This window comes from Hyperolius riggenbachi, chromosome 1 (genome assembly GCF_040937935.1).
Source record: "Hyperolius riggenbachi isolate aHypRig1 chromosome 1, aHypRig1.pri, whole genome shotgun sequence".
NCBI classification, from domain to species: domain Eukaryota; kingdom Metazoa; phylum Chordata; class Amphibia; order Anura; family Hyperoliidae; genus Hyperolius; species Hyperolius riggenbachi.
Genome location: NC_090646.1, coordinates 101590159 through 101613150, shown reverse-complemented (window position 1 = coordinate 101613150; position 22992 = coordinate 101590159). Strand labels below are relative to the sequence as shown.

The 22992-nt window shown below is 44.4% G+C and overlaps 1 protein-coding gene across 4 annotated transcripts in view; it reads right to left on the bottom strand.

The window, feature by feature from the left end:
- The window catches only part of CPEB2 (cytoplasmic polyadenylation element binding protein 2), a 148877-nt gene that overhangs the window by 106195 nt on the left and 19690 nt on the right, over positions 1-22992 (bottom strand). For 2 of the 4 annotated variants that reach the window (XM_068277589.1, XM_068277572.1), the window contains exon 2: positions 566-844. In XM_068277589.1, the coding sequence (XP_068133690.1) occupies positions 566-844 (279 nt within the window). Of the gene's footprint in view, positions 1-556; positions 845-22992 lie in introns of all 4 variants that reach the window. The other 2 variants (XM_068277562.1, XM_068277580.1) reach the window with 1 other exon arrangement.

Here is a 22992-nt window from a genome sequence, read left to right as displayed (position 1 = left end):
CGCTGAAAACAAGTATCGCCCTGCTCCATAGCCGGCAGCTGAGTGCACACTAATGCACTGCGGTGGGGGGTGGAAAGGGTTTTGCAGGGGGAGCCGGCAGGCAGAGATTTGTGGGGTGACGCCATTGGTCATCTGTGATCTTGGACGTTTGCAGAGCGTTTACAGCCAGCGTTCAGGGCTTGGTGTTAAACGCTCCCATTCAAGTGAATGGGAGCGTTTGTACCAAGCTTTCAAGCGCGTTTACACAAACGCGGCGTTTGGGTCCCGATTTTCCCTGGCGTTCAAGGAGCCCCTGGAAGCTACATGTAGCTTCCAGGGGAGGTTAACCGCGACGGCTAATGTCCCCCTAGGGGAAGAAAAAAACGCGACCGCATCCAAACGCACACGAACGCTGCTGAACGCGACGCCAGCAAACGCAACGCCTCCAAACGTCCGTCTGAAGCAGCCCTTAGAAATATCAGAATATTTATTTGTAAAACAGAATAAAAATGAATAACAAAAGTGCTTATAATCTACCCGGTATATAAATGCAAGGCAAAAAAAAGGGTCTACGTACCATTCTTACCTGTAAGGGTAAGAGAGAGTTGCTGTTGTTGTCTGTTCTGAACACGTTGTCATCGATCCAGGATTTGGGCGTCAGGGATGTGGTGGAGCGGGTGAACTTGGGTGGAGCAATGACATTTCCAGAAAAGGGTTTCTTTAAAGGAGAGATTTGGTTCATGGTGCCCGGGATGCCCATGTTAGAGGTGCGGCGGTCGCGGCCGTGCATTCCGCCCCAGGACATGCTGCCTGTACTCCAGCCGCTTCCTTGGTGGCTGCTCCATGGAGACTGCTTGACGATAGGCTGTGGGGAGAGACCAAGGACAGGTTTACAAACCATTCAGAGCAAGCAGGCATGTCAGACAGTAACTAAGGGCAACACACAAGGTTTAATTACATTCACCTTGTATACATGGCCTTTCAGACCGGCAGTCACTGGCCCCTTAAGAACCAGAGTTTTTTTTTTTTTCAAAACTCCAGCTGTGATTACTGTGATTGGCTCATATGGGGGGGTTAGAGAACACCATACGTTCATGAAAAATACATTTCAGATACTTGAATTTGTTACCACAAAATCTCATGTTGGCTAGACATCCATACACAATATTTTATCAGGTGGTTCCCCCACAGACACTCCCAGGCTAAACCAGCTCAGCAGCCAAGCCTCTGTGCACTCAACATGCACCAAATATAATCTGCAAGACTCCCATCTGAATAGAAACGCATGAGGAGTCTATTACCATGCAAAGAAGAGGATGAAGCATAAAAGAGGATACAAGACAACTGAAGTGAGAAGGATATGGAGACTGTCATATTTATTCCCTTTAGTCATAGACTAAAACTAGTCCTTGGCAAGAGTACTTGTAGAAGGTACAGACAGGAACAAAGAACATCTATCAGGCCCTAGGCAATGTAACTGTGGGTACATGTAAGAGTGATGTGCAGGTACTCTGCAGGAGAATGAGACTATTCTTCCTCTATTTACACATTCTTCATGCACAATCTGAACCAGATTTATGGGTGATATACAACACCTCTGTGTTCAATGTGCACAACATTCTCAGTGGATTCCCTGCAGCTCTGTGGGGAGTGCATATGTAGAGTATAGTACTACTGTGTAACAAAGTAAACCTGAGACAGATGAAATTAAAGTTTTATACATACCTGGGGCTTCCTTGAGCCCCCTACAGGCTAATCAGTCTTTCGCTGTCCTCCTCCGCCACCTGGATCTTCTGCTAGGAGTCCAGGTATTTGAGCCAGTCGGGCGTAGTGCGCATGCACACACTCTGCTTCTGGGAGCATACTACACCTGCGCAGCACTATTGCGCAGGTGCAGAATGTTCCTGGCTGTGGGAGCGGCATGCGGCCGGACTGTGCTGATTGGCTGAATTACCGGGACCCATAGCAGAAGAGCCAGGTGGTGGAGGTGGACAGCGAGGGACTGATTGGCCTGAAGGGGCTGGAGGAAGTCCCAGGTATGTATAAAAAAAAAAAAAATGTTCTTTAATTTGTAGTCACCAAACCAAATTTTAACAACATATCAAATTATTTAATTTCATGAGCAAAGAGAGTGCATACATTTGCATAAATCAGCATCAACGCAGAATTATTTCTATCTCATTGACCATCTCTATTAGTGACACGGCTACACATCAGGCTTTATTCTTACAGTATAGATGTTATTTAGTATATATAAAAGATTCATGTGTACACATCATATATACAGTCACAATCAGATATGTATATCTGACTTAAAATTCAGGGACTGCTTTATTGAAGCAGCACAAGTAACTATTTTTTGATTGGTTTATTTCATTTTTGTGGACTAAGCACAGCTATAAATTATTATTGATGACTATTATCTGAGAAATAGACCATTTTATAATATTTTCTATTTTAATTACAGTTAAAATTCATTAGGAGTCATTTTTCCCCCACTCCAGGAACCCAAAATTGCTCCGACTTCTCGACTCCGACTCCACAGCCCTGTTACCTACACAATCTGGTCAAAGTATTCTGTTGGCCCTCATCTTGCATGGAGGCAAACTTGGACATGATGAAAAACTGGACAGTGATCACACTTTGATTCGTTACATGCATAGACAACAGAGCATAGTACCAATAAATGGATATGTCAGAGGGTGCTTGATAGCATCTTATCTATACCAGAGGGCACTTGGTAAGCACAGAATGTTGCTACATAAAAGTAATGTAGAGAACCCTAGAAGATCTAGAAAACTGATTTTTACAAGTAAACTTCCCCATTCAGGAAACCTGTAGACTTAGCATCCAAAGAGGAAGAAACTTCATATATAAATTACACATGCAATGGCAGAGGGATTGTCACATTTCCTTCACACACACAACTTACTGGAACCCAAATCACTGAGCAGATGGATTTGGCTTCTACAGATCAGTGCATAAGATAGTCATTCTGATCTTGGATCCAGTGACTTCAAAGTGCTGGGAGTCGGCATGTGATAAGTATTCTCTGGAGGGACTTGTTCACACAGAGAGATTTCAGGTTGGTGAAAGGTGGCCATACACTGGTCGATTTGCCATCAGATTCGACCAACAGATAGATCCCTCTCTGATCGAATCTGATCAGAGAGGGATCGTATGGCTGCCTTTACTGCAAACAGATTGTGAATCGATTTCAGCCTGAAACCGATCACAGTCTGTGGAGCTGCCGCTGATGCCGACTCCCCCCTCATACATTACAACTGAAGTTTGACTACCTTCAAAAACAAAGTCCATGCAACAAAAAGGGAAACGGGGCGGCCTATACAGAGGGCAGTGTAAATGGGGCCGGTAAGGAAACTGCAGCATGCAGTATTTCTGGAGCAGCTACCACTCAATTACATACATGTATGGGTTGGTTGCAGTTCTCAATGCGATGGGAGCTTCCAAATAACCGACAACTTCAAGGACAGGACATTGTGTATAGTTATAAACTGGCTGCCCTTTACTACTCACACACCACGTACAGGTTAAAATGGCACAGGTGATAATTTAGGTTGGAGTGAGCTCCGAGATGTCTCCCAGTGCATCACTGCTAAATATATGCAAATAAACCATAGTCGTCCCTAGAAGCTTAACACACCTCCAGATCCGCTGGAATGCAAGGTAATATACATTTCCTTGTCCCGGTGTTCGCTCCTTCACTTCCTAGTTCGTTTACAAGAGTCCTGCAGCCAGCCAATCACGATTCGGGGACTGAAGCCACAAGGTGATTGGCTGGATGCAGGACTACAGCAAACTGAGGCAGTGAAGAGGCGATCGCTGGGACAAGGTAATGTATGCCTATGCTCCCATGAATCCTCCCTCTGCCTAATCCTACTCCCTCCACTCCCTCTGCCTAACACTCTTCCCCCCCCCCCCCCAACCCACACTGCCTAACACTAGCCCCCCTGCATGCGCCATTTTTTAACCCTTATAACGCTAAATAGCGTTATATGTTGCAAGTCAAAACGGCACAATTTTTATATCCTCTGTGCTGTGCGCTATTTTTATCTGTCCCGTGCACAACGGTCTGTTTACACTTAGCCTAAACACTTGTATACAAGTGTTCTCAGACCACGGTGTACAGGTGTCTTCCCAAGTCTGAAGACAAGGCTTAATAGACACGCCGGATCTTTAAGCAACAATCATGGCTAAAGTTGCCATAGACTTTGATCATGTATTTATATAGCACTGACATCTTCTGCAGCACTTCACAGAGTACATTGCCATGTCACTGACTGTCCTCCAGAGACACAATCGAATCCATGCCAGCCACAGTCATATGCTCCTGGCATAGACCACTTATCTTTGGATGTGGGAGGAAACTGGAGATTGTAGAGGAATCCAACGTAAACACGGGGAAAACATACAAACTCCATGTGAAGAGGGTCCTGGAACAGATTTGAACCTGGGTAATACCACCGCAAGGCAAGAGTGCTATGCCTCGCCCTCAATACTGCATCAGCCTCAGCCACAAAGCTAAAATGCAGTGGGAGCACCTAAACCACTGGCACAGGAAGGAAGGGGGATCTCCAAACAGAAACACACAGCAATAAAAACACAACGGTTCCAGAATTATACTACGCCAGCCAAAATGTAGATGAAAGTCTAGAGCAAGAGCATGGACCAATCTGCAGTAGGGCTGCAATGTATTGCAGAGAAACCATAAACATACATAACTGAAAGATGCAATTACCACCAGACATCATATAATTCCCATTTATGGGACTGGTTAGGGTAAAGAAAAAATAATCTGCCCACAGGAGGCCGCATTTCTGTTCCGTTTGTAGTTACTGCCTCTGTTGTCTCTCGGTAAAGAGAAGCCCAGTCACGGCTTTTAAACTTTTCTACATCTGCAGTATTTATAAGTGACTGTGAGCAGAAGCAGCAGGAGCTATGCAGAGCTAGATCATAAGTGCAGCAATTATGCATGAGCCGCACGCTGTGTTGGGGAAGATTGTGCAAACACACATTTTATGCTCGCATACTTACAGATGCACATAGCGTTCTCATGAGGCGTTCCAGACGGCTCTACATAATTGCTTATAAATAACAGCCAGTGTAGCCACAACACCCATCTCGGCCCAAATAACGTGAAACCTCACTCGCTTCTTACATAACAGCCCTTTACAGAAAACAAAGCCAAGCCCCTGATAATAAAGCACGTCACTGACGGCTCGCACTAGCTTAGTTCCTAGGCGCATAACCTGAGGCTTGGAACTAGCACATCCACAAAGACCAGCGTACCGCTCTACCACATGCTGCTTTTTCAATTTATCATACTTTTTTTTTTTTTTAAATCCCATTTCCAGGGATAGCTTTAAAGGAAAGCTGTAGTGAGAGATAAGTGGAGGCTGCCATATTTAATTACTTTTAAATAATATTAGTTGCCTGGCAGCCCTGCTGATCTATTTGGTTGCAGTGGTGTCTGAATAACAACAGAAACAAGGATGTGGCTAATCCTTGTCAGATCTGACAATAACGTCAGAAACCCCTGATCTGCTGCATACTTGTTCAGGGTCTATAGCTAAAAGTATTCGAGGCAGAGGATCAGCAGGATAGCCAACCAATTGGAAATAAATATGGAGGCTCCATATACAGACTGGTCCATAAATATTGGGACCATTCTCCCATTTGTGGGTCTATATACAACCAAAATGGATTTGAAATGAACACAATGGGCTTTAACTGCAGACTGTCAGCTTTAATTTGAGGGTATTTACATCTGAATCAGGTGAACGGTGTAGGAATTACAACAGTTTGCACAGAATAATAATCATAAAATCAAACTTTCACTTTTTAATACTTGGTTGTAAATCCTTTGCAGTCAATTACAGCCTGAAGTATGGAACGTATAGACATCAGCAGATGCTGGGTTTCATCCCTGGTTATGCTCTGCCAGGCCTCTACTGCAACTGTCTTCAGGTCCCGCTTGTTCTTGGGGCATTTTTCCTGCAGTTTTGTCTTCACAATGACTGCTCAATCAGATTCAGGTCAGGTGAGTGACTTGGCCATTGCATAACATTCCACTTCTTTCCCTTCAAAAACTCTTTGGTTGCTTTTGCAGTGTGCTTTGGGTCATTGTCCATCTGCACTGTGAAGCACCGTCTAATGAGTTCTGAAGCATTTGGCTGAATATGAGCAGATAATATTGACCGAAACACTTCCAAATTCATCCTGCTGCTTTTGTCAGCAGTCACATCAATTGCTATTCATTATGTTATTTTATTTGCAGTTCCTCTAACAATGTGAATTCACCCTGTTGTGTACACTGTCCTGACATCACCAGCAAGATGGCCACTTTCATTAATAAAAGAACAGGCAGCAGGATTTCTGCTATGGAAAGTAGTAAGAAAGGAAATCAACTGTGCGATTGGCAGGTCTGTTTCTACAAGACGCAGGTAGTGTCACATGCTGAAGTGTGCTGTAAGTCGGTGTTTGTTTTCGGCAATGCCTCTGAGGCCAGATACTACTGCAGCCCCAGCAACTCGTGTTCCTATGCCAGAGTCCCAGTATGCTGTAACAATATGCCACGGGTGTCCTGCGTCTAGATACTGCCTGGGCTATTACATGTTAAACAGACCCGGGAGACGTAATTACAATATGCCATTATGTTTAAATTTAGACACACTAGCTCCCAAGATCAGAGTTTTTCCTATGGATGCTACAAAAATATGTTCAAAGATAGAAAAATCTTCCTCATGTAACAAGTTACAGCTTCCTTCAATCTAAGGAAATTACAGAAAGAAAAGTGAAAAACAAAAAACAAAAAAAATGCACCACTGTGGTTAGATGCCTAGTATAGAATCCTGGTACTAAGTGCCAGCAGTCACTATATGTACCAGGGCTGTGGAGTCGGTCCAAAAATTCACCGACTCCGACTCCTCAGTTTAGGATTCCACCGACTCCTCGACTCCGACTCCTCTAATTTGCATATTACAATTTTGTTGATTAAAAGTATGTAACATGAAATTCGTCTCTTAACTGCCAACGCTTAGGAATTTTACAAGACAACTGAAGTGAGAAGGATATGTAGACTACTATATTTATTCCCTTTAGACTAAAACTAGTCCTTGGTAAGAGTATTTGTAAAAATGTACAAACCGGAACAAAGAACATCTATCAGGCCCTAGGCAATGTAATGCTGGAAATACACGTTTCGTTTTTGCCTTCGTTTTAGCCTTTGATTCGTTCGGTAAACGAATCGAGTGTTGAAAACGTATGTGAAAATAGTCATAATCTCATTATAGTTTCAATTAATAGACCCCAAATACGAACGACTAGTGATCGAACATGTTTGATATTATCTCTCTTTATCCATCTAATCGAGCCATTGGTAGGCTTGATGGCTGTTCAGATCGATTATATATTCGTTTATGCCGTTGATTCGTTAGTCCGTCCCTGTACTATTTTGCATAAATGTGGGTGTTTGTGGGCCGGCAATCCGATCCTGTGAAAGCCCAGCTCGAGGACGAAGGCGGAGATATTCCGAACGGAAGTACTATCCCTCGCTATTCGCTCCTCCTAAAAGCCGCCCCTATCGCTATCGAAAACGAAAACAAAGGTATAAACGAAAGGAAAAAAGGGATTTTCGTTTCGTTTCTTTGCAGCCTTCGATCATTGGAAAAACGAAACCATCAGAATCGAAAAAAAAAAAATGAAACCGTGGGTGGTGATATTAACCGTACGATCGATTATTTCAGGATCGAAAAGGACAAAAGGCACAATCGAAACGAAGGTTTAAACGAAGGCAAAAACGAATCGTGTATTCCCAGCATAAGTGTGGGTACATGTAAGAATGATGTGCAGGTACTCTGCAGGGGAATGAGGAGATTGTAAACAGACAACACCTCTGTGTTCAATGTGCACAGCATTCTCAGTGGATTCCCTGCAGCTCTGTGGGGAGTGCATATGTAGAGTATAGTACTACTGTGTAACAAAGTAAACCTGAGACAGATGAAATTAAAGTTTTATACATACCTGGGGCTTCCTCCAGCCGCCTTCAGGATAATCAGTCCTTCGTTGTCCTCCTCCACCACCTGGATCTTCTGCTATGAGTCCAGGTACTTGAGCCAGTCAGGCGTAGTGCGCATGCACACACTCCGCCGCCAGGAGCATACTACACCTGTGCAGCACTATTGCGCAGGTGCAGAATGTTCCTGGCTGTGGGAGCGGCATGCGGCCGGACAGCGCTGACTGGCTGAATTACCAGGACTCATAGCAGAAGATCCGGGTGGTGGAGGACAGCGAGGGACTGATTAGCCTGAAGGGGGCTGGAGGAAGCCCCAGGTATGTATAAAACTTTACTTTTCATCCGTCTCAGTTACCCTTTAATTTGTAGTCACCAAACCAAATTTAACAACATATCAAATTATTTGATTTCATCAGCAAAGAGAGTGCATACATTTGCATAAATCAGCATCAATGCAGAATTATTTCCATCTCGTTGACCATCTGTATTAGTGACACAGCTACACATCAGGCTTTATTCTTACAGCATAGATGTTATTTAGTATATATAAGAGATTCCTGTGTACACATCATATATACAGTCACAATCAGATATGTATATCTGACCTTAAAAATACGGGGACTGCTTTATTGAAGCAGCACAAGTAACTAATTTTGATTGGTTTATTTCATTTTTGTGGACTGAACACAGCTATTACTGTATATATACATTATTTTTAATGACTATTATGTGAGAAATAGAACATTTTATCATATTTTCTATTTTAATTACAGTTACAAATTCATTAGGAGTCGGAGCATTTTTTTTCCGACTCCAGGCACCCAAAATTGCCCGACTCCACGACTCCGACTCCATAGCCCTGATATGTACTGCACTGGTGTCTGAGGAAATACTCAGTGTACCGGCAGCCTAATGCACAGCGGAGCACTGCTTTTCGGCGCTGCTAGATTTGGGCGCAGCCATAGACTAGAATGGGAATCAGTCTATAGTGGAACTCCGTGAGTAACGTAGGCGCCGTCAGAAGACAGAGCCGAAGTTGGCTTAAAAAACGCAATTCGGCCTCCAGCAATAGCTGGAAGCCGAATTATATCATTCCCTCACTATCCATGGCGGCCTGGAGGGGAATAGTAATTAACACGGCCCGGACATGTGCAGAAGCAGGATCAGCCATATACCGGCTGTATCCTGCGCCCAAGTCTCCCGCGCCGATTTCAAATGTACTCATGCACAGTGCCCCTTATGCTATTACCTTTTCCTCCAAGTTGCTGGTGGAATAAAAGGCATTTTATGGACAAGTTGTGAATATATCACCTAGAAGAAAACTCAGGAGAAAGTGAATTGCATATGGGCCAACGGCTCTCACAGACGCACAAGGTAAACTTCTAATCACTTAGGCCAATACTCTGTACAGACATTCATATTCTTCTATGCCTGTCAGAATATGGGTGACTGTGCCTCAGAGGAGCTTCTAATCTAATGAAGTTTGTACACATGCTATTTTTGGTTGGATAATGATTGGCCAATTTTACCGCCTCCATGTAGTAGGAGGGCCAGCAAATTTTGAATGCTAGGTAAATTCTCTAATACTACATGTAGGTGGTAAAATGGGCAACAACTAGCAAATCAAAATTGGATGGGTATATGCACCCTAATCCCTACCATCAGGGCTGTGGAGTCGGTACAAAAATCATCCGACTCCAACTCCTCAGTTTATGAAACCACCGACTCCAGGTACCCAAAATTGCTCGACTCCCGACTCCTTTTACAAAGGCTATGGATTTGGTTCAAAACCCATTTAACTCCGACTCCTCAGTTTATTGAAATCACCGACTCCACAGCCCCGCTTACCATAGTCAGCCAATTATCTAACGCCTGGCATACACCTTCAATTTTACCACCATTATGTAACATCTTAATACTATGAGCAGATTGTGTAGGTAAACGCTCATAGTACATGGGAGGTGGTAAAATTGGTAAGGGATTAGCCAACCGTTGAAGCGTGCTAAGTCATTATCTCAATGAACAGCACAAGCAAACATATTTAGTATTTATATAGCACCAACATCTTCCGCAGTGCTGTAGAGTACATAGTGTATGTATCGTAGGCTAGGGCCAATTAAGGGGGAAGCCAATTAACTTATCTGTATGTTTTTGGGATGTGGGAGAAAACAGTGTGCCCAGAGGAAACCTGCCTAGACACAGGGAGAACATACAAACTCCTTGCAGATAGTGGGATTTGAACCAGGGACCCAGCGCTGCAAGGCAAGGGTGCTAACCACTACGACACTGCGCTTGCCCATCACTACGCCACCGTGCTGCCACATGTTATATGTACAATTCATGAAAAATGCACCTAAAGACACAAGTAGGTTTGAAAATGTAGAGAAGTGAACAGGGCTTCGAGGCAATCAGTACATATCCAACATCTGTATGTGACTTTAGTTTATTGCGTATTAAGAAGATTCTGCTTCTAATTTCCTCTCAGAACATCTGGAACATTTTTTGATCATGCTTACATAAAAGGCAAGTCTGGCAACGATCCATCCACTTGACCATAATGAAGTCACCTGACTTACTGGTATGAAGCCAGCTCAGTGAACCTTGGGATGAGGTTATGGCAACAGCTGAAGCAGACATAGTTGCATTCATCTTTCTAACATGGTTTCTCAGCTTCTGGGTTACTCCAAAGTGTATAATAAAATAATAATAATAATAATAATAATACAGCGCTTGCATAGCTCAACACACACAACACAGCCCAACAACAGCATGCTTATACTGTTCCAAGGTATGTAACCAGTCAGGTGTGGGCGCCTATACAGACACAGGGTATGGGGCAAAAGACTTACCAGGCCACATCACACAGCATAAACACAAGTGATGCACTGTTCAAAGCTCTAAAAAAAAGTCACATACACAACTACGGCAAAACTGCTCACTGGCGACCATGCAGTCGCTATATGATGCCATTTTAGAAATAGAACCAGAGCCATACCACAATACAACTCTGTAAGCATTTGATATTTTGCTGATGCCGCTTTATAACACTCAGTAATAAACAGGATTCCAGCAGGAAAGTCTCGAATCGGCTGATTTCGGAGCGTGGCTCCGAGAGCCGAGCACCGAAACTGGGCGCCGTCATAGCAGCAATGCTATGATGCACACTCCGCGTAGCGGTAATTCGGGGCTCTGGCGGCTGCCAGACCCCGAATTACATCTCCCTCCGAGTTGCGACATCTTGGAGGGGGAATAGTATTTAATGCTGCCTCAGAGTTTTGCGGCAGCAGGGAGAGCCGTCATTCGGCTCTCCCCGCGCCGAACTGATATGACATGCAACCGGAAAGTCTCCCCCACTGCCTACAGCTGAGATCTGTGCAGACATTGGTCTCATTCAGGTTTACCTGTTCTACCAGTTTGGACTAGATCTAGACAGGATATCAGCAGAAATCTTGGCTAATATCAGTCTCACCACTACAAGATCGAGATATGAGGAACAATGAGCTTAAAGTGGACCTGATCTCTAGCACAGGAGACAAGGCAAACACAGAACTCCATGTCCACCGTGTGCGTTTATAGAGAGCAGCCTTTAGAATTCTCCCTTCTCAACAAGTAGTGAGCTAGTGTAATTTGAGCTGTCTGCCGTCTGTCAAATTCTGAGCTAATGGTTAACCCTTTCTGTGCTCCCAGGAAGTAACTACACTGCAGCATCTCTGAAGGAGCTCGTTTATCTGTAACAAGGAAAGGTTTATTAAAGCCGATGTTTATCTTTTACAGCAGAGAGGAAGTTCTGAATACAGGTTCACTTTAAGGGTTGTTGCCGTTTAAAGTTCTGGCATTCCAAACATGATGGTGGGAGAAAAGTGCCCAATTGGGACACTTTCCTCAGCAGGTGGATAATGTCCCACCCCACCAGCACTGGGACCAGCCCCAAGCTCGTCGATAAGGGTTCGTTTACAGAGCTCATCAGCACTACACAGGTGGCATGCTCCTTCACAGTAGCATGGGGCCAAACAGGATTGGCTTATTCCACAGAGCATGAGCAGCAGCACTTTGCTACTGCACAGGACATCTTGTGCAGTGCGTTCGCTTGCTCATGTACGGAGTGCGACCCCAACCTTCCAGCCCCCCCCCCCCCCTCCGGCTTCCAGCAGTGATTTGCAGGAGGATGTGGGAAGCCTCTGGAGGGACCAGAAGCATCCCTCTACCAAGGCAAGTATGCGACTTCTGCCTTCCCCAAAGTGCCTTTACATTTGCACAATTTTTGGCTGAGGTGGCCAGTCACTTCGGCCAAGTTTATTATAGCATGTATACAGCTTTACCCTCCCAAAATAAGGGCTAAAACTTTAACAGATGCCTCCCTCTGGCCATCTTTCTTGTTGGGTACTGGATTTGGCTGCAGGCACTTAGTCAATGCAACAGCTATAGCTCACAGGGAATGAACTGCTGTCCTGGCTATTCAATACCACTGGACCCAAATCAACTGCTTCCAATGCAGTTTGGTTACTAAGAGAGGAATAAAATGTGGTCTACTGGCAGACAGTCCTACAGGCCCTGTGTGTGTATAACAGAAACACAAAGCAGCCACAGCTCTCATGCTACTGACTCCTCCATCTCAGTCACAAAAGGGCAACAACAAAGCACGCCAACAACAACAATGTGACTGAACTGGCTTAACAGAAAGGGATTGGCTAATAATGAACAGTCATCAGCCACACACAGCTATTCTAGTCACAGGGACACCAAACACCATAAACACTCATTACCATCAATAAAGAGCTTCATTCAGAGCACAGGGCGGAACACACAAGTGTACAAGGGCAAAAACGACAGATGAAATATTCGTTATACAGTATATCTATATGGCAAGCTTCATTCCCAATCACAAGAGCACCTAGCTACAAAGTACAGCTTTCCTTATCTCTAAAGGCCTCATACACATGCATGACTAAAGTCTGCTGAGGCAGCCAATAATGACCGCCTCAGCCGATAGTCAGCCGTGTGTACAGTGACCCCCGACCACAGCTCCGTAAGATATCTGCCTGGAGGATCAACTATGCCAACTCTTCTGTGCACACCACTCCTCCGTGTGACGTCACGTATGTGCACTTTTTACAAGCCGGATCAAGGATGTTGCTCCGGGGGATCAGGTCCCGATCTGATGGGTGACAGTCAAAGGCAAGTACGCACTTTAACAATATAGGTGTTCATTTATACTTCCACCACTTGGCTTTTTATATACAAATAGTTCTTATTCATTACAGAGCGGTCAGAATAAGCACAGCACAACCTATTGGATGCAAAAGTTCAGTCTTATCAAAAAGAGTGTGATGTGTACATGGGCACTGAAAACAAACACTTTTACAGCAGGGTGAGTGGAAGCTTAAGTATCCTTGAAGGCCAGAGACACTGAACACTTTTGTGACCATCAACGCTGTCTGAACAATTAGGGGGAAAAAAAAACGCTCCCAATGACTTGCATTAAATTCACCGCCAGCTTATCTGTTCCTAGCCGCAGTTCCGGTGTCCCCTCCGTTGCAGATGCTAACCTCACCAGGTCGGCATCTTCTGCATCTGCGCAGAACGCTCCAAGCCATGTGAGCGCGGTCGCATGCTCAATGAGGAGCAGAAGATTCTGACCTGGCGAGGTCGGTATCTGCAACAGAGGAGACCCGTGAGTGACAGATATGCTGCCAGTTGCTGGAGGAAGCCTTTTATTTTTTTTAACTTGTCCTTTAAGCAGAGATCACCCGCCAGGACTAAAAGGTGTTGCTGCCTAAGATTTCAGAATGTAAATCAGGGAGATGGAAATTTTACAATGGGCAAACACTGACAAAATAATTTACCAATTTAAAAAAGTTCTAACTTAACTTCAATTTGTAAAAAACAAAAAAGGCCATTTTATTTTTTGTTATTTTGACTACAGTTCTTTCAGTATACTGTACTGCAGGTTTATATTGCTTTTTTGTTGGGAAAACATCATCAACATTGTAATGTTCAAAGTTAACCCCAGGCATGATGCCCAGGCCAGCAGGCCAATATTGCCTGACCATCTGCTGAAAGAACAAGGACCTTTGCATGACGAATAATCTTCTTTGGCCAAACAAAAGACTTGTTTTCAGCCAAGCATAAGATAAGATACGTTTTGCATATCGGTCATAACATTTGACCAATGGCAAGAGGTCTTTCCCCATTTACCGACATCACCAAACAGTTCTAGCACACATCTGCCATCAATATCTCTGGAGAAGGTCTGGAAAGTCTGCAGATGGTAGATTGGTTGAAGATGTCTGCAAGCCTCCCTCAGATAACATTTCAATGGGTAGATAGAGATTGGTTCTTCATGTATATGCACATAGCTGCTCAATATTTTAATGCCGATAAACAATGATGGTGATATATACAGGTAGTACTCGAGTTGCAAACAACCTGCCTAAACAGACGCTTTGGCGTTCCAATGAACCAATTTAATTACTCATTTATGCCCCTGGTGAAGAAGTATAGCATCTGCAAATGCATTGCTTCATGTAGTTGAATAAAGTTTATTATTGGACTATTACCAACATAATCGTGTCTTCTATTGGGAAGGCAAGTCCACCACGATCTCCATTTTTATAAGTTTTAGTAAATATGTTCTTTTATTCTTGCTGGCTCCTCTGTTCAAGCAAGTCTGAAGCAAGTTTTTTAAATAAAAACAGATACTCACCTATGGAGAGGGAAGGCTCTGGGTCCTATAGAGCCTTCCCGTTCTCCAGCTGGTCTCCTCATTCTCCCGCAAGCTCCTCCGTTTGAATCTCCTGCCGCAGAAGACTTCGGCAGTCTCTGGAAGCACTTGGCTCCCGAAGACCGGCGGCTCTGTACTGCCGAAACCTACATAACGTCCATGACCAAACGCGGGGACCGGGAGGAGAACGGAAATGCTCTATAGGACCAAGAGCCTTCCCTCTCCTTAGGTGTATCTGTTTATTTTCAAAATTGCTTCAGACCCTTTCAAACCTACATTGTGACAATTTTCCATCTTTGGTGGGTGTTCTCCCCTTTGTCTAGAGAGCAGCTTCTTAACCTGAGTGGGGTCAGGTCATAGCTCCCCACCAACCATACCAGTGGTTGCTTTAGTAGTAACCCTTGTGAGTATAATATTTCTTAACTTATTGTGGAATTTCTTAAACATAATACACCATCAGGGGCTATTTTTTTTTTTTGTAGTCACCCAAGGGTTTGACTCTTGATCTCTGTAAGCGACAGTAATTGTGCATGTACTCACACAACCCAGCTACAGGCTTGCAACCCAACCTATGAGTAACAAAAATTGTATTTAACATTAACCAGTAGGAATCAACAAGGATATGTGAGGGTGCAGACTGTTGTACCACTTTTTTTAACCCAATTTTGTAACATCAAGGATGTCCATTTACTTTGGCTGCCATATCCGGAAACTATGGTCAAGTGGACACTATCTCCATTCCCAAAGAAAATACTTACGTCTAGAGTATATCCCCAATGAAGCGGGACATATCCACTCTGCAGGACCTACCCCAGCCACCACAGCTGCTCATTCCTGCATGAGATTGCTCTCCCAAGCCTTGAGCGTTGCCACATCAGTCCATCTGTACTCAAATTCCTGGGTGGGTCAGGGGAGGTGACAGCACTGCTTCACAAGGGAATTATGTAAACACAATCAGATGAAATTAAGGTAAATTTAGAGGATAGGTGTGCCTCTGACCTTCTGCATTCTGAAGCAGTAATTAAGTTCAGACAGTGACATAGCATTTAAGTGCCACGGTTTTAGTGGAGTTGCAATATCCAATAAAACTAATTACCTGTAATAATATGTATTGGAGATCAGGCTGGCCAGCTGAAAGTTGTACCGTCCTATTTCTGTAATGGGCTTGGAGCTTGTAAAGAGATAACTCAGTCTGCAAGCAATTTCTGGCATTTATGAGTGGCACCTACTGCTCCAGTAAAATGCCAGGAAAAGGTGCTCAATGAGGCCATGATTCAAGCCTGGCACTGGTTGGCTCTGCTACCACTCCTGCTTTAGGCATTTTGGTGGCACTGGCCAGAGATCTGACCTCCATAGAAGACGATGGGAAATGCCTGTCAGCACTTGTGACATCACCAGCCAGCTAGAAGCTGCTATAAGTGCCAGTTAGCTAAAGTCAATTACATATTCCCCGACCCCCTACCACAAGCATCATAGTCTAGGGCCATTATAGGGGGAGCCAATTAACCTCTCCATGTTTTTGGGATGTGGGACAGTGGGAGGAAACCAGAGTACCCGGAGGAAGCCCACACAGACATGGGGAGAACATACAAACTCTGCTTAGATAGTGCCCTGGCTGGGATTCAAACCAGGGATCCAACACTGAAAAGCTACAGTGCTATCCACTACGCCTGCCACGGTTTTGCTGGGTACACACTGAGATTTTCTGGCTGATTTACTGTCAGATTGATTATTTCCAACATGTCCGATCTGCTTTCCGATCGATTTCCTATTGAAGGGAACGGAAATCGATCAGAAAGCTGATTGGACATGTTGGAAATAATCGCTCTGACAGTAAATCGTCCAGAAAATCTCAGTGTGTACCCAGCATTATCCCTCGGTGTTCACACACTAGACCCATGTCCATCGTGTGTACGCAGCTTAAAGACAGGTAAAGGAGAGAATTGTGAGTTAATACTTCCCCATTTCTTGTTTGCCCCCCATTCCTTTAGATTGTAAGCTCACAAGGGCAGGGCTCTCTCACCCTTCTGTGTCTTGGAATTGGTTATTCTTGTTGTAGCTTGCACTCTCTTATACATTTTATTCATCATGTTACATCTGTCAGTGTAATCACCAGTTCTGTATTTTGTACCAGTGTCCATATTTGATGTATACCCTTGTCTGTATCATTATGTACCCCTTCTTTGTTTTCCTACTTTGTACAGCACTACAGAATATGTTGGCGCTTTATAAATCAATTGGTAGGCAGCACGGTTGCATAGTGGTTAGCACTCTCGCCTTGCAGCACTGGTTCCCCGGTTCGAATCCCAGCAAGGTCAACATCTGCAAGGAGTATGTTTTCCTGGGGTCTGCGTCCCAAAAACATACAGATAAGTTAATTGGCTTCCTCTAAAAAATTGGCCCTAGACTAAGATACATACACTACACAATGTATACATAGACATGACTATGGTAGGGACTAGATTGTGAGCTCCTCTGAGGGACAGTTAGTGACAAGACCATATACTCTGTACATATGTCGGCACTACATGAATAAAAGTATATGAAGGATATAATTCATGAGGTAAGTCTTGTGAATGAACCCCATTATGAGGTAATCTACTTCCTTGGCTGATAATGTACGTTTATGGAGACTTTGGTAAGAAGAAAGCTGGGGGCGTCCTGCAGTTCCATTGTACACCTCTTACCAGTGATAACCGGCTGCTCTCTAGCTTGTGACAGGCTGCCAAAGCAGAAGGAGAGAAAGTTAAGCCTCTCTGGCTTTGTATGGATAATAGTTGAACACCGGCCCAAAGTGAAAGCAACAGACAAATGTCTGACACAGGAGGGGGGAGAGTGATTAATTTACAACAGTAACTAAAATTAATGTGGGGATTAAGAGATCATCAGGCCTTTATTTCAGGCTGCACAGTTGCAGGGGGATCACTTCTGTTGGCTGTAAAGCTTCAGCCAAACAGAAAAATGAAAACCTAGACGCTGCTATCTCTATTGACAACAGACAGAAGCGCAGAACCATGCCGGAATACATCTCACTCTGGCAATTTATTGCTATGGACCGGATAAAAGACCCAACTGCAGAAAGAAATATTTCTGAAGCAGATGGTGTGGAAAAGGTTTAGAATCTCTTGGGGTTTTGTAGCTGTCTGTACCCCTATCTAGGATAAAGATTTCTGATTCTCAGAAGAAGAGAGTTGAGCCTTTGTCGCACAATATGAGATGCATTGCATTTTCATTGTGTGTGTGTGTGCTGCAATTATGCAAGTCGATGACATGGCATTTGACCCGCGTTGTGCAAATCTTCTGCATTAAAAACAAAAGAAAAAAAAAAAAAAAAAAATACTGCCTACATGCATTTTTTATTTTTTCACACTAGACATGTAATTTGTATACAACACAAGCCAATAGGAAATGCAAATGTGAGGTTCATTAATTTATTTCATTTCATAAAAATTCACCTCAAAACACAATAAAATAGATTTGGAACCTAAAGATGCAAAAAACTCCAAAACGCAGACAATGTGGGAAAAAGCGGCTAGAAATAGCAGGTACAAGTATAAAGGCGGTCTAACTCACTCCCATTGAAATAGAGATTGCTACAAATTAAAGAGAACCTGAAGCCAGGAGGTATAGGGAGGCTGCCATATTTATTTCCTTTTAAAGGGGAACTGAAGAGAGAGGTATATAGAGGCTGCCATGTTTATTTCCTTTTAAGCAATACAAGTTGCATGGCAGCCCTGCTGATCCTCTGCCTCTAATACTATTATCCATAGCCCCTGAACAAGCATGCAGCAGATAAGATGTTTCAGACTTTAAAGTCAGATCTGACAAGACTAGCTGCATGCTTGTTTCTGGTGTTATTCAGATACTACTGCAGAGAAATAGACCAGCAGGGCTGCCAGGCAACTGGTATTGATTAAAAGGAAATAAATATGTCAGCCTCCGTATACCCCTTACTTCTGTTCCCCTTTAAAGGGAAAGTCCAAGCAAAATAAAAAAATGAGTTTCACTTACCTGGGGCTTCTACCAGCCCCATGCAGCCATCCTGTGCCCTTGTAGTCACTCACTGCTGCTCCAGTCCCCCCACTGGCAGCTTGCCGACCTCGGAGGTCGGCGGGCCACATTGCGTAAATTTTTATGCATTCCCGCTAGTGCAGGAACATTAACACATACATTTTTACTCATTACTAGTTCAACGCGTAAAAATTTACGCATTGAACCAGTAATGCGTAAAAATGTTTGTGTTAATGTTCCTGCACTAGCGGGAATGCGTAAAAATGTACGCAATGCGGTCTGCCGACCTCAGAGGTCGGCAAGCTGCCAGCGAGGGACTGGAGCAGCAGTGAGTGACTACGAGGGCACAGGATGGCTGCATGGGGCTGGTAGAAGCCCCAGGTAAGTGAAACTCATTTTTTTATTTTGCTTGAACCTTCCCTTTAAGCAAAATCATCCTGCTGATCCTCTGCCTCTAATACTTTTAGCAATAGACCCTGAACAAGCATGCAGCAGATCAGGCGTGTGACATCATCATCCGATCTGACAAGATTGCATGCTTGTTTTTTATGTGATTCAGACACTACTGCAGCCAAAATAGATCAACAGGGCTGCCAGGCAACTGATATTGGTTAAAAGGAAATAAAATATGGCAGTCTCCGTATACTTCTTGTTTCAGGTTCCCTTTGAGTATTTGTATACAAATTGGTTGTACTTCATACTAGATTTTAATCGAGGTCCAACCTACTATGGAAAGCTCCGCACTCCTCCTCACTCTACCATCCGGAAGTCATTTTGTCATGCGCTGCATGTTGTCACACATCCCTCTCCATAGTAAGTCGAGTTGCTATCCTGTAGGTTAGCAATGGATCTATACAGGACCAAAACCGGCACCCTCGGAACTGGGGCTGAACGATTTTCGGTTTTAAAAAACACAAAATGGTGATCAGGGGCAAGACTATCTTGAGATCATCAAAGCTACGGTCTTACAGCGCTTTTCCTGCGCCGCTGCTGGTACCTGCTCTACTCTCTCCCGGCCCTTCCTCCATAAAGTACCAATCCCCCTTGCCGCACTGTGAAGTGGCGTCAAGCGTTATCCAGTAACGACGGCGGCCAGGAAGTGATGTGATATCACTTCCTGTTACAGGCCCCGCTGTTACTGGGCAAACACTCATTGCCTCTTCACAGTGGTTCTTCGCGCGGTGGTGGGGACCGGTACTTTATGGATGAAGGACCGGGAGAGAGAGCAGAGCAGGTACCAGAGGCGGCAAAGTGAAGACTATATAGTATATATTCTGCCTATATCAGCGATGGCAAACCTATGGCACGCGTGCCAGACCCTGCACGCGTAGCCGAATCTGCTGGAACACCATCGCTGCTGCGCTATGTCCTGCATGAACTGGCCGCGGCGTCTACTAGACCCCGCTCCAGCCTCCATAGTCTTCTGGCAGGCAGAGCAGGGCTAGGGGAAGATGGCATCCAAAGCCCTGTACTGGAGACTATTTGTGTCTCCAGTACAGGGCTTTGGGCGCCATCTTCCCGTAGCCCTGCTCTCTGCCTGTCAGCGCAGGAGACTGCAGGAGGATCGTCCGGGGAGCTGCGTCCCAGAGGCCGGCCGGGAGAGGAGACTTCTGTCAGGTGAGTAAATTCCTTTTTTTGCAGGTGAAATGTGTCCCACATTGCGTTATTTTCTGCTGAAATGTGGCCCACTGCGTTCATTTTCTGCTGAAATGTGGCCCACTGCGTTCATTTTCTGTTACAGGCCCTGCCGTTACTGGGCAAACACCCGTTGCCTTTTCACAAGTGGTTCTTTGCGCGGTGGTGGTGAACGGTACTTTATGGATGAAAGACCGGGAGAGAGAGAGAGCAGAGCAGGTACAGGTGGCAGCAAAGTGGAGACTATATAGTATAGTACATATTCTGCCTATATCATGAATGGCACACCTATGGCACGTGTGCCAGACCCGGCACGCGCAGCCAAATCTGCTGGAACACCATCGCTGCTGCGCTATGTCCTGCATGAACTGGCCGCAGCGTCTACTAGACGCCGAGCCAGTTCATAGCCCGCAGCCCCGCCCCAGCCTCTGTAGTCTTCCGGCAGGGCTAGGGGAAGATGGCGTCCGAAGCCCTGTACTGGAGACTATTTGTGTCTCCAGTACAGGGCTTCGTGCGCCATCTTCTCGTAGCCCTGCTCTCTGCCTTTCAGCGCGGGAGACTGCAGGAGGATCGTCCAGGGAGCTGCGTGCCAGAGGCCGGCCGGGAGGAGACTTTTGTCAGGTGAGTAAATTCCTTTTTTTGCAAGTGAAATGTGGCCCACACTGCGTTATTTTCTGGTGAAATGTGGCCCACTGCGTTATTTTCTGGTGAAATGTGGCCCACTGCCTTTATGTTCTGGTGAAATGTGGCCCACTGCCTTTATGTTCTGGTGAAATGTGGCCCACTGCCTTTATGTTCTGGTGAAATGTGGCCCACTGCCTTTATGTTCTGGTGAAATGTGGCCCACTGCCTTTATGTTCTGGTGAAATGTGGCCCACTGCCTTTATGTTCTGGTGAAATGTGGCCCACTGCCTTTATGTTCTGGTGAAATGTGGCCCACTGCCATTATGTTCAGCTGAAATGTGGCCCACTGCCATTATGTTCTGCTGAAATGTGGCCCACTGCCATTATGTTCTGCTGAAATGTGGCCCACTGCATTTATTTTCTGCTGAAATGTGGCCCACTGCATTTATTTTCTGCTGAAATGTGGCCCACTGCATTTATTTTCTGCTGAAATGTGGCCCACTGCATTTATTTTCTGCTGAAATGTGGCCCACTGCATTTATTTTCTGCTGAAATGTGGCCCACTGCATTTATTTTCTGCTAAAATGTGGCCCACTGCATTTATTTTCTGCTAAAATGTGGCCCACATTGCGTTTATTTTCTGTCGCCTGGGGTAATTGTTGCTGCATTTATTATTTAATGGTCATAGTTGGCTATAGTTGCTGCTTTGGGGTTACGGCGGGTATACTAATAGCATCACACTGTTTCTGCACACCCATGATGCGAATCCTTGATTCATCACATCATGGCAGAAACACTGCTTTCTTATGCTTCGCTGTTACAGCATTACCTTAGCTCCGCCCATACAATGTCATGGCCACACCCATCCCCCCATTAGCATTCAGTGATAAATAAGTTGATATTGAGTTGTAGTTTAGGCACTCGGCCTCAGAAAGGTTCACCATCACTGACCTATATACATTAAAGGTAGTGGGGAGGGGCACCTATAGCTGGCTAAACTATACTGAGAGCACCTATACTTTGCTACCTACACTGAGCACTTATACTTACCCATCAAGTGTGCTGATCCATCGTTGTGAAGCGAAAATGGTTGAACAAAATTACAATTCCAAAAATCGTTCAGGCCTACTTGGAACTCAATCAAGAAACCTGCAGTTAAGAGTCATCATACAGGTGTATGAAAAAATAACATTTATAACTTTGAAAAATTTGATGGAATATAAAAAACACAGTAAGGGCAGTTTCACTTGAGCAACTGAGGGTCATTTTCCGCCGGCTAAGACGCTCGCCAGTTAAATGCTACCTATTCAAGCAAATGGCAGCGCTTGTTCTGTACTTTTACCCTCTGCACAAACTCCACGTTCCGGTTTTTTTTCCCGGCATTTCAGCCAACCCTGGTTGCAACCAGGGCTGTGGAGTCAGAGCAATTTTTAGGTGCCTGCAGTCGGAGTTGGGAAAAAAATGCACCGACTCCTAATGAATTAAAACTATAATTAAAATAGAAAATATGATAACATGTTCTATTTCTAAGATAATAGTCATCATAAATAATTTATATATAAAGCAATAGCTGTGCTTAGTCTACAAAAATGAAATAAACCCATCAAAATTAGTTACTTGTTCTGCTTCAATAAAGCAGTCCCTGTATTTTTAAAGTCAGATATACATATCTGATTGTGTCTGTACAGTATATATAATGTGTACACAGGAATCTCTTACATATACTAAACAACATCTATGCTGTAAGTATAAAGCCTGATGTGTAGCTATGCCACTAAGAGATGGTCAATGAGATGGAAATCATTCTGCGTTGATGCTGATTTAAGCAAATGTATGCACTCTTTGCTCATGAAATCAAATCATTTTGTTAAAATTTGGTTTGGCGACTACAAATTAAAGGGTACCTGAGACAGATGAAAAAAGTTTTATACATACCTGGGGCTTCCTCCAGCCCCCTTCAAACTAATCAGTCCCTCGCTGTCCTCCG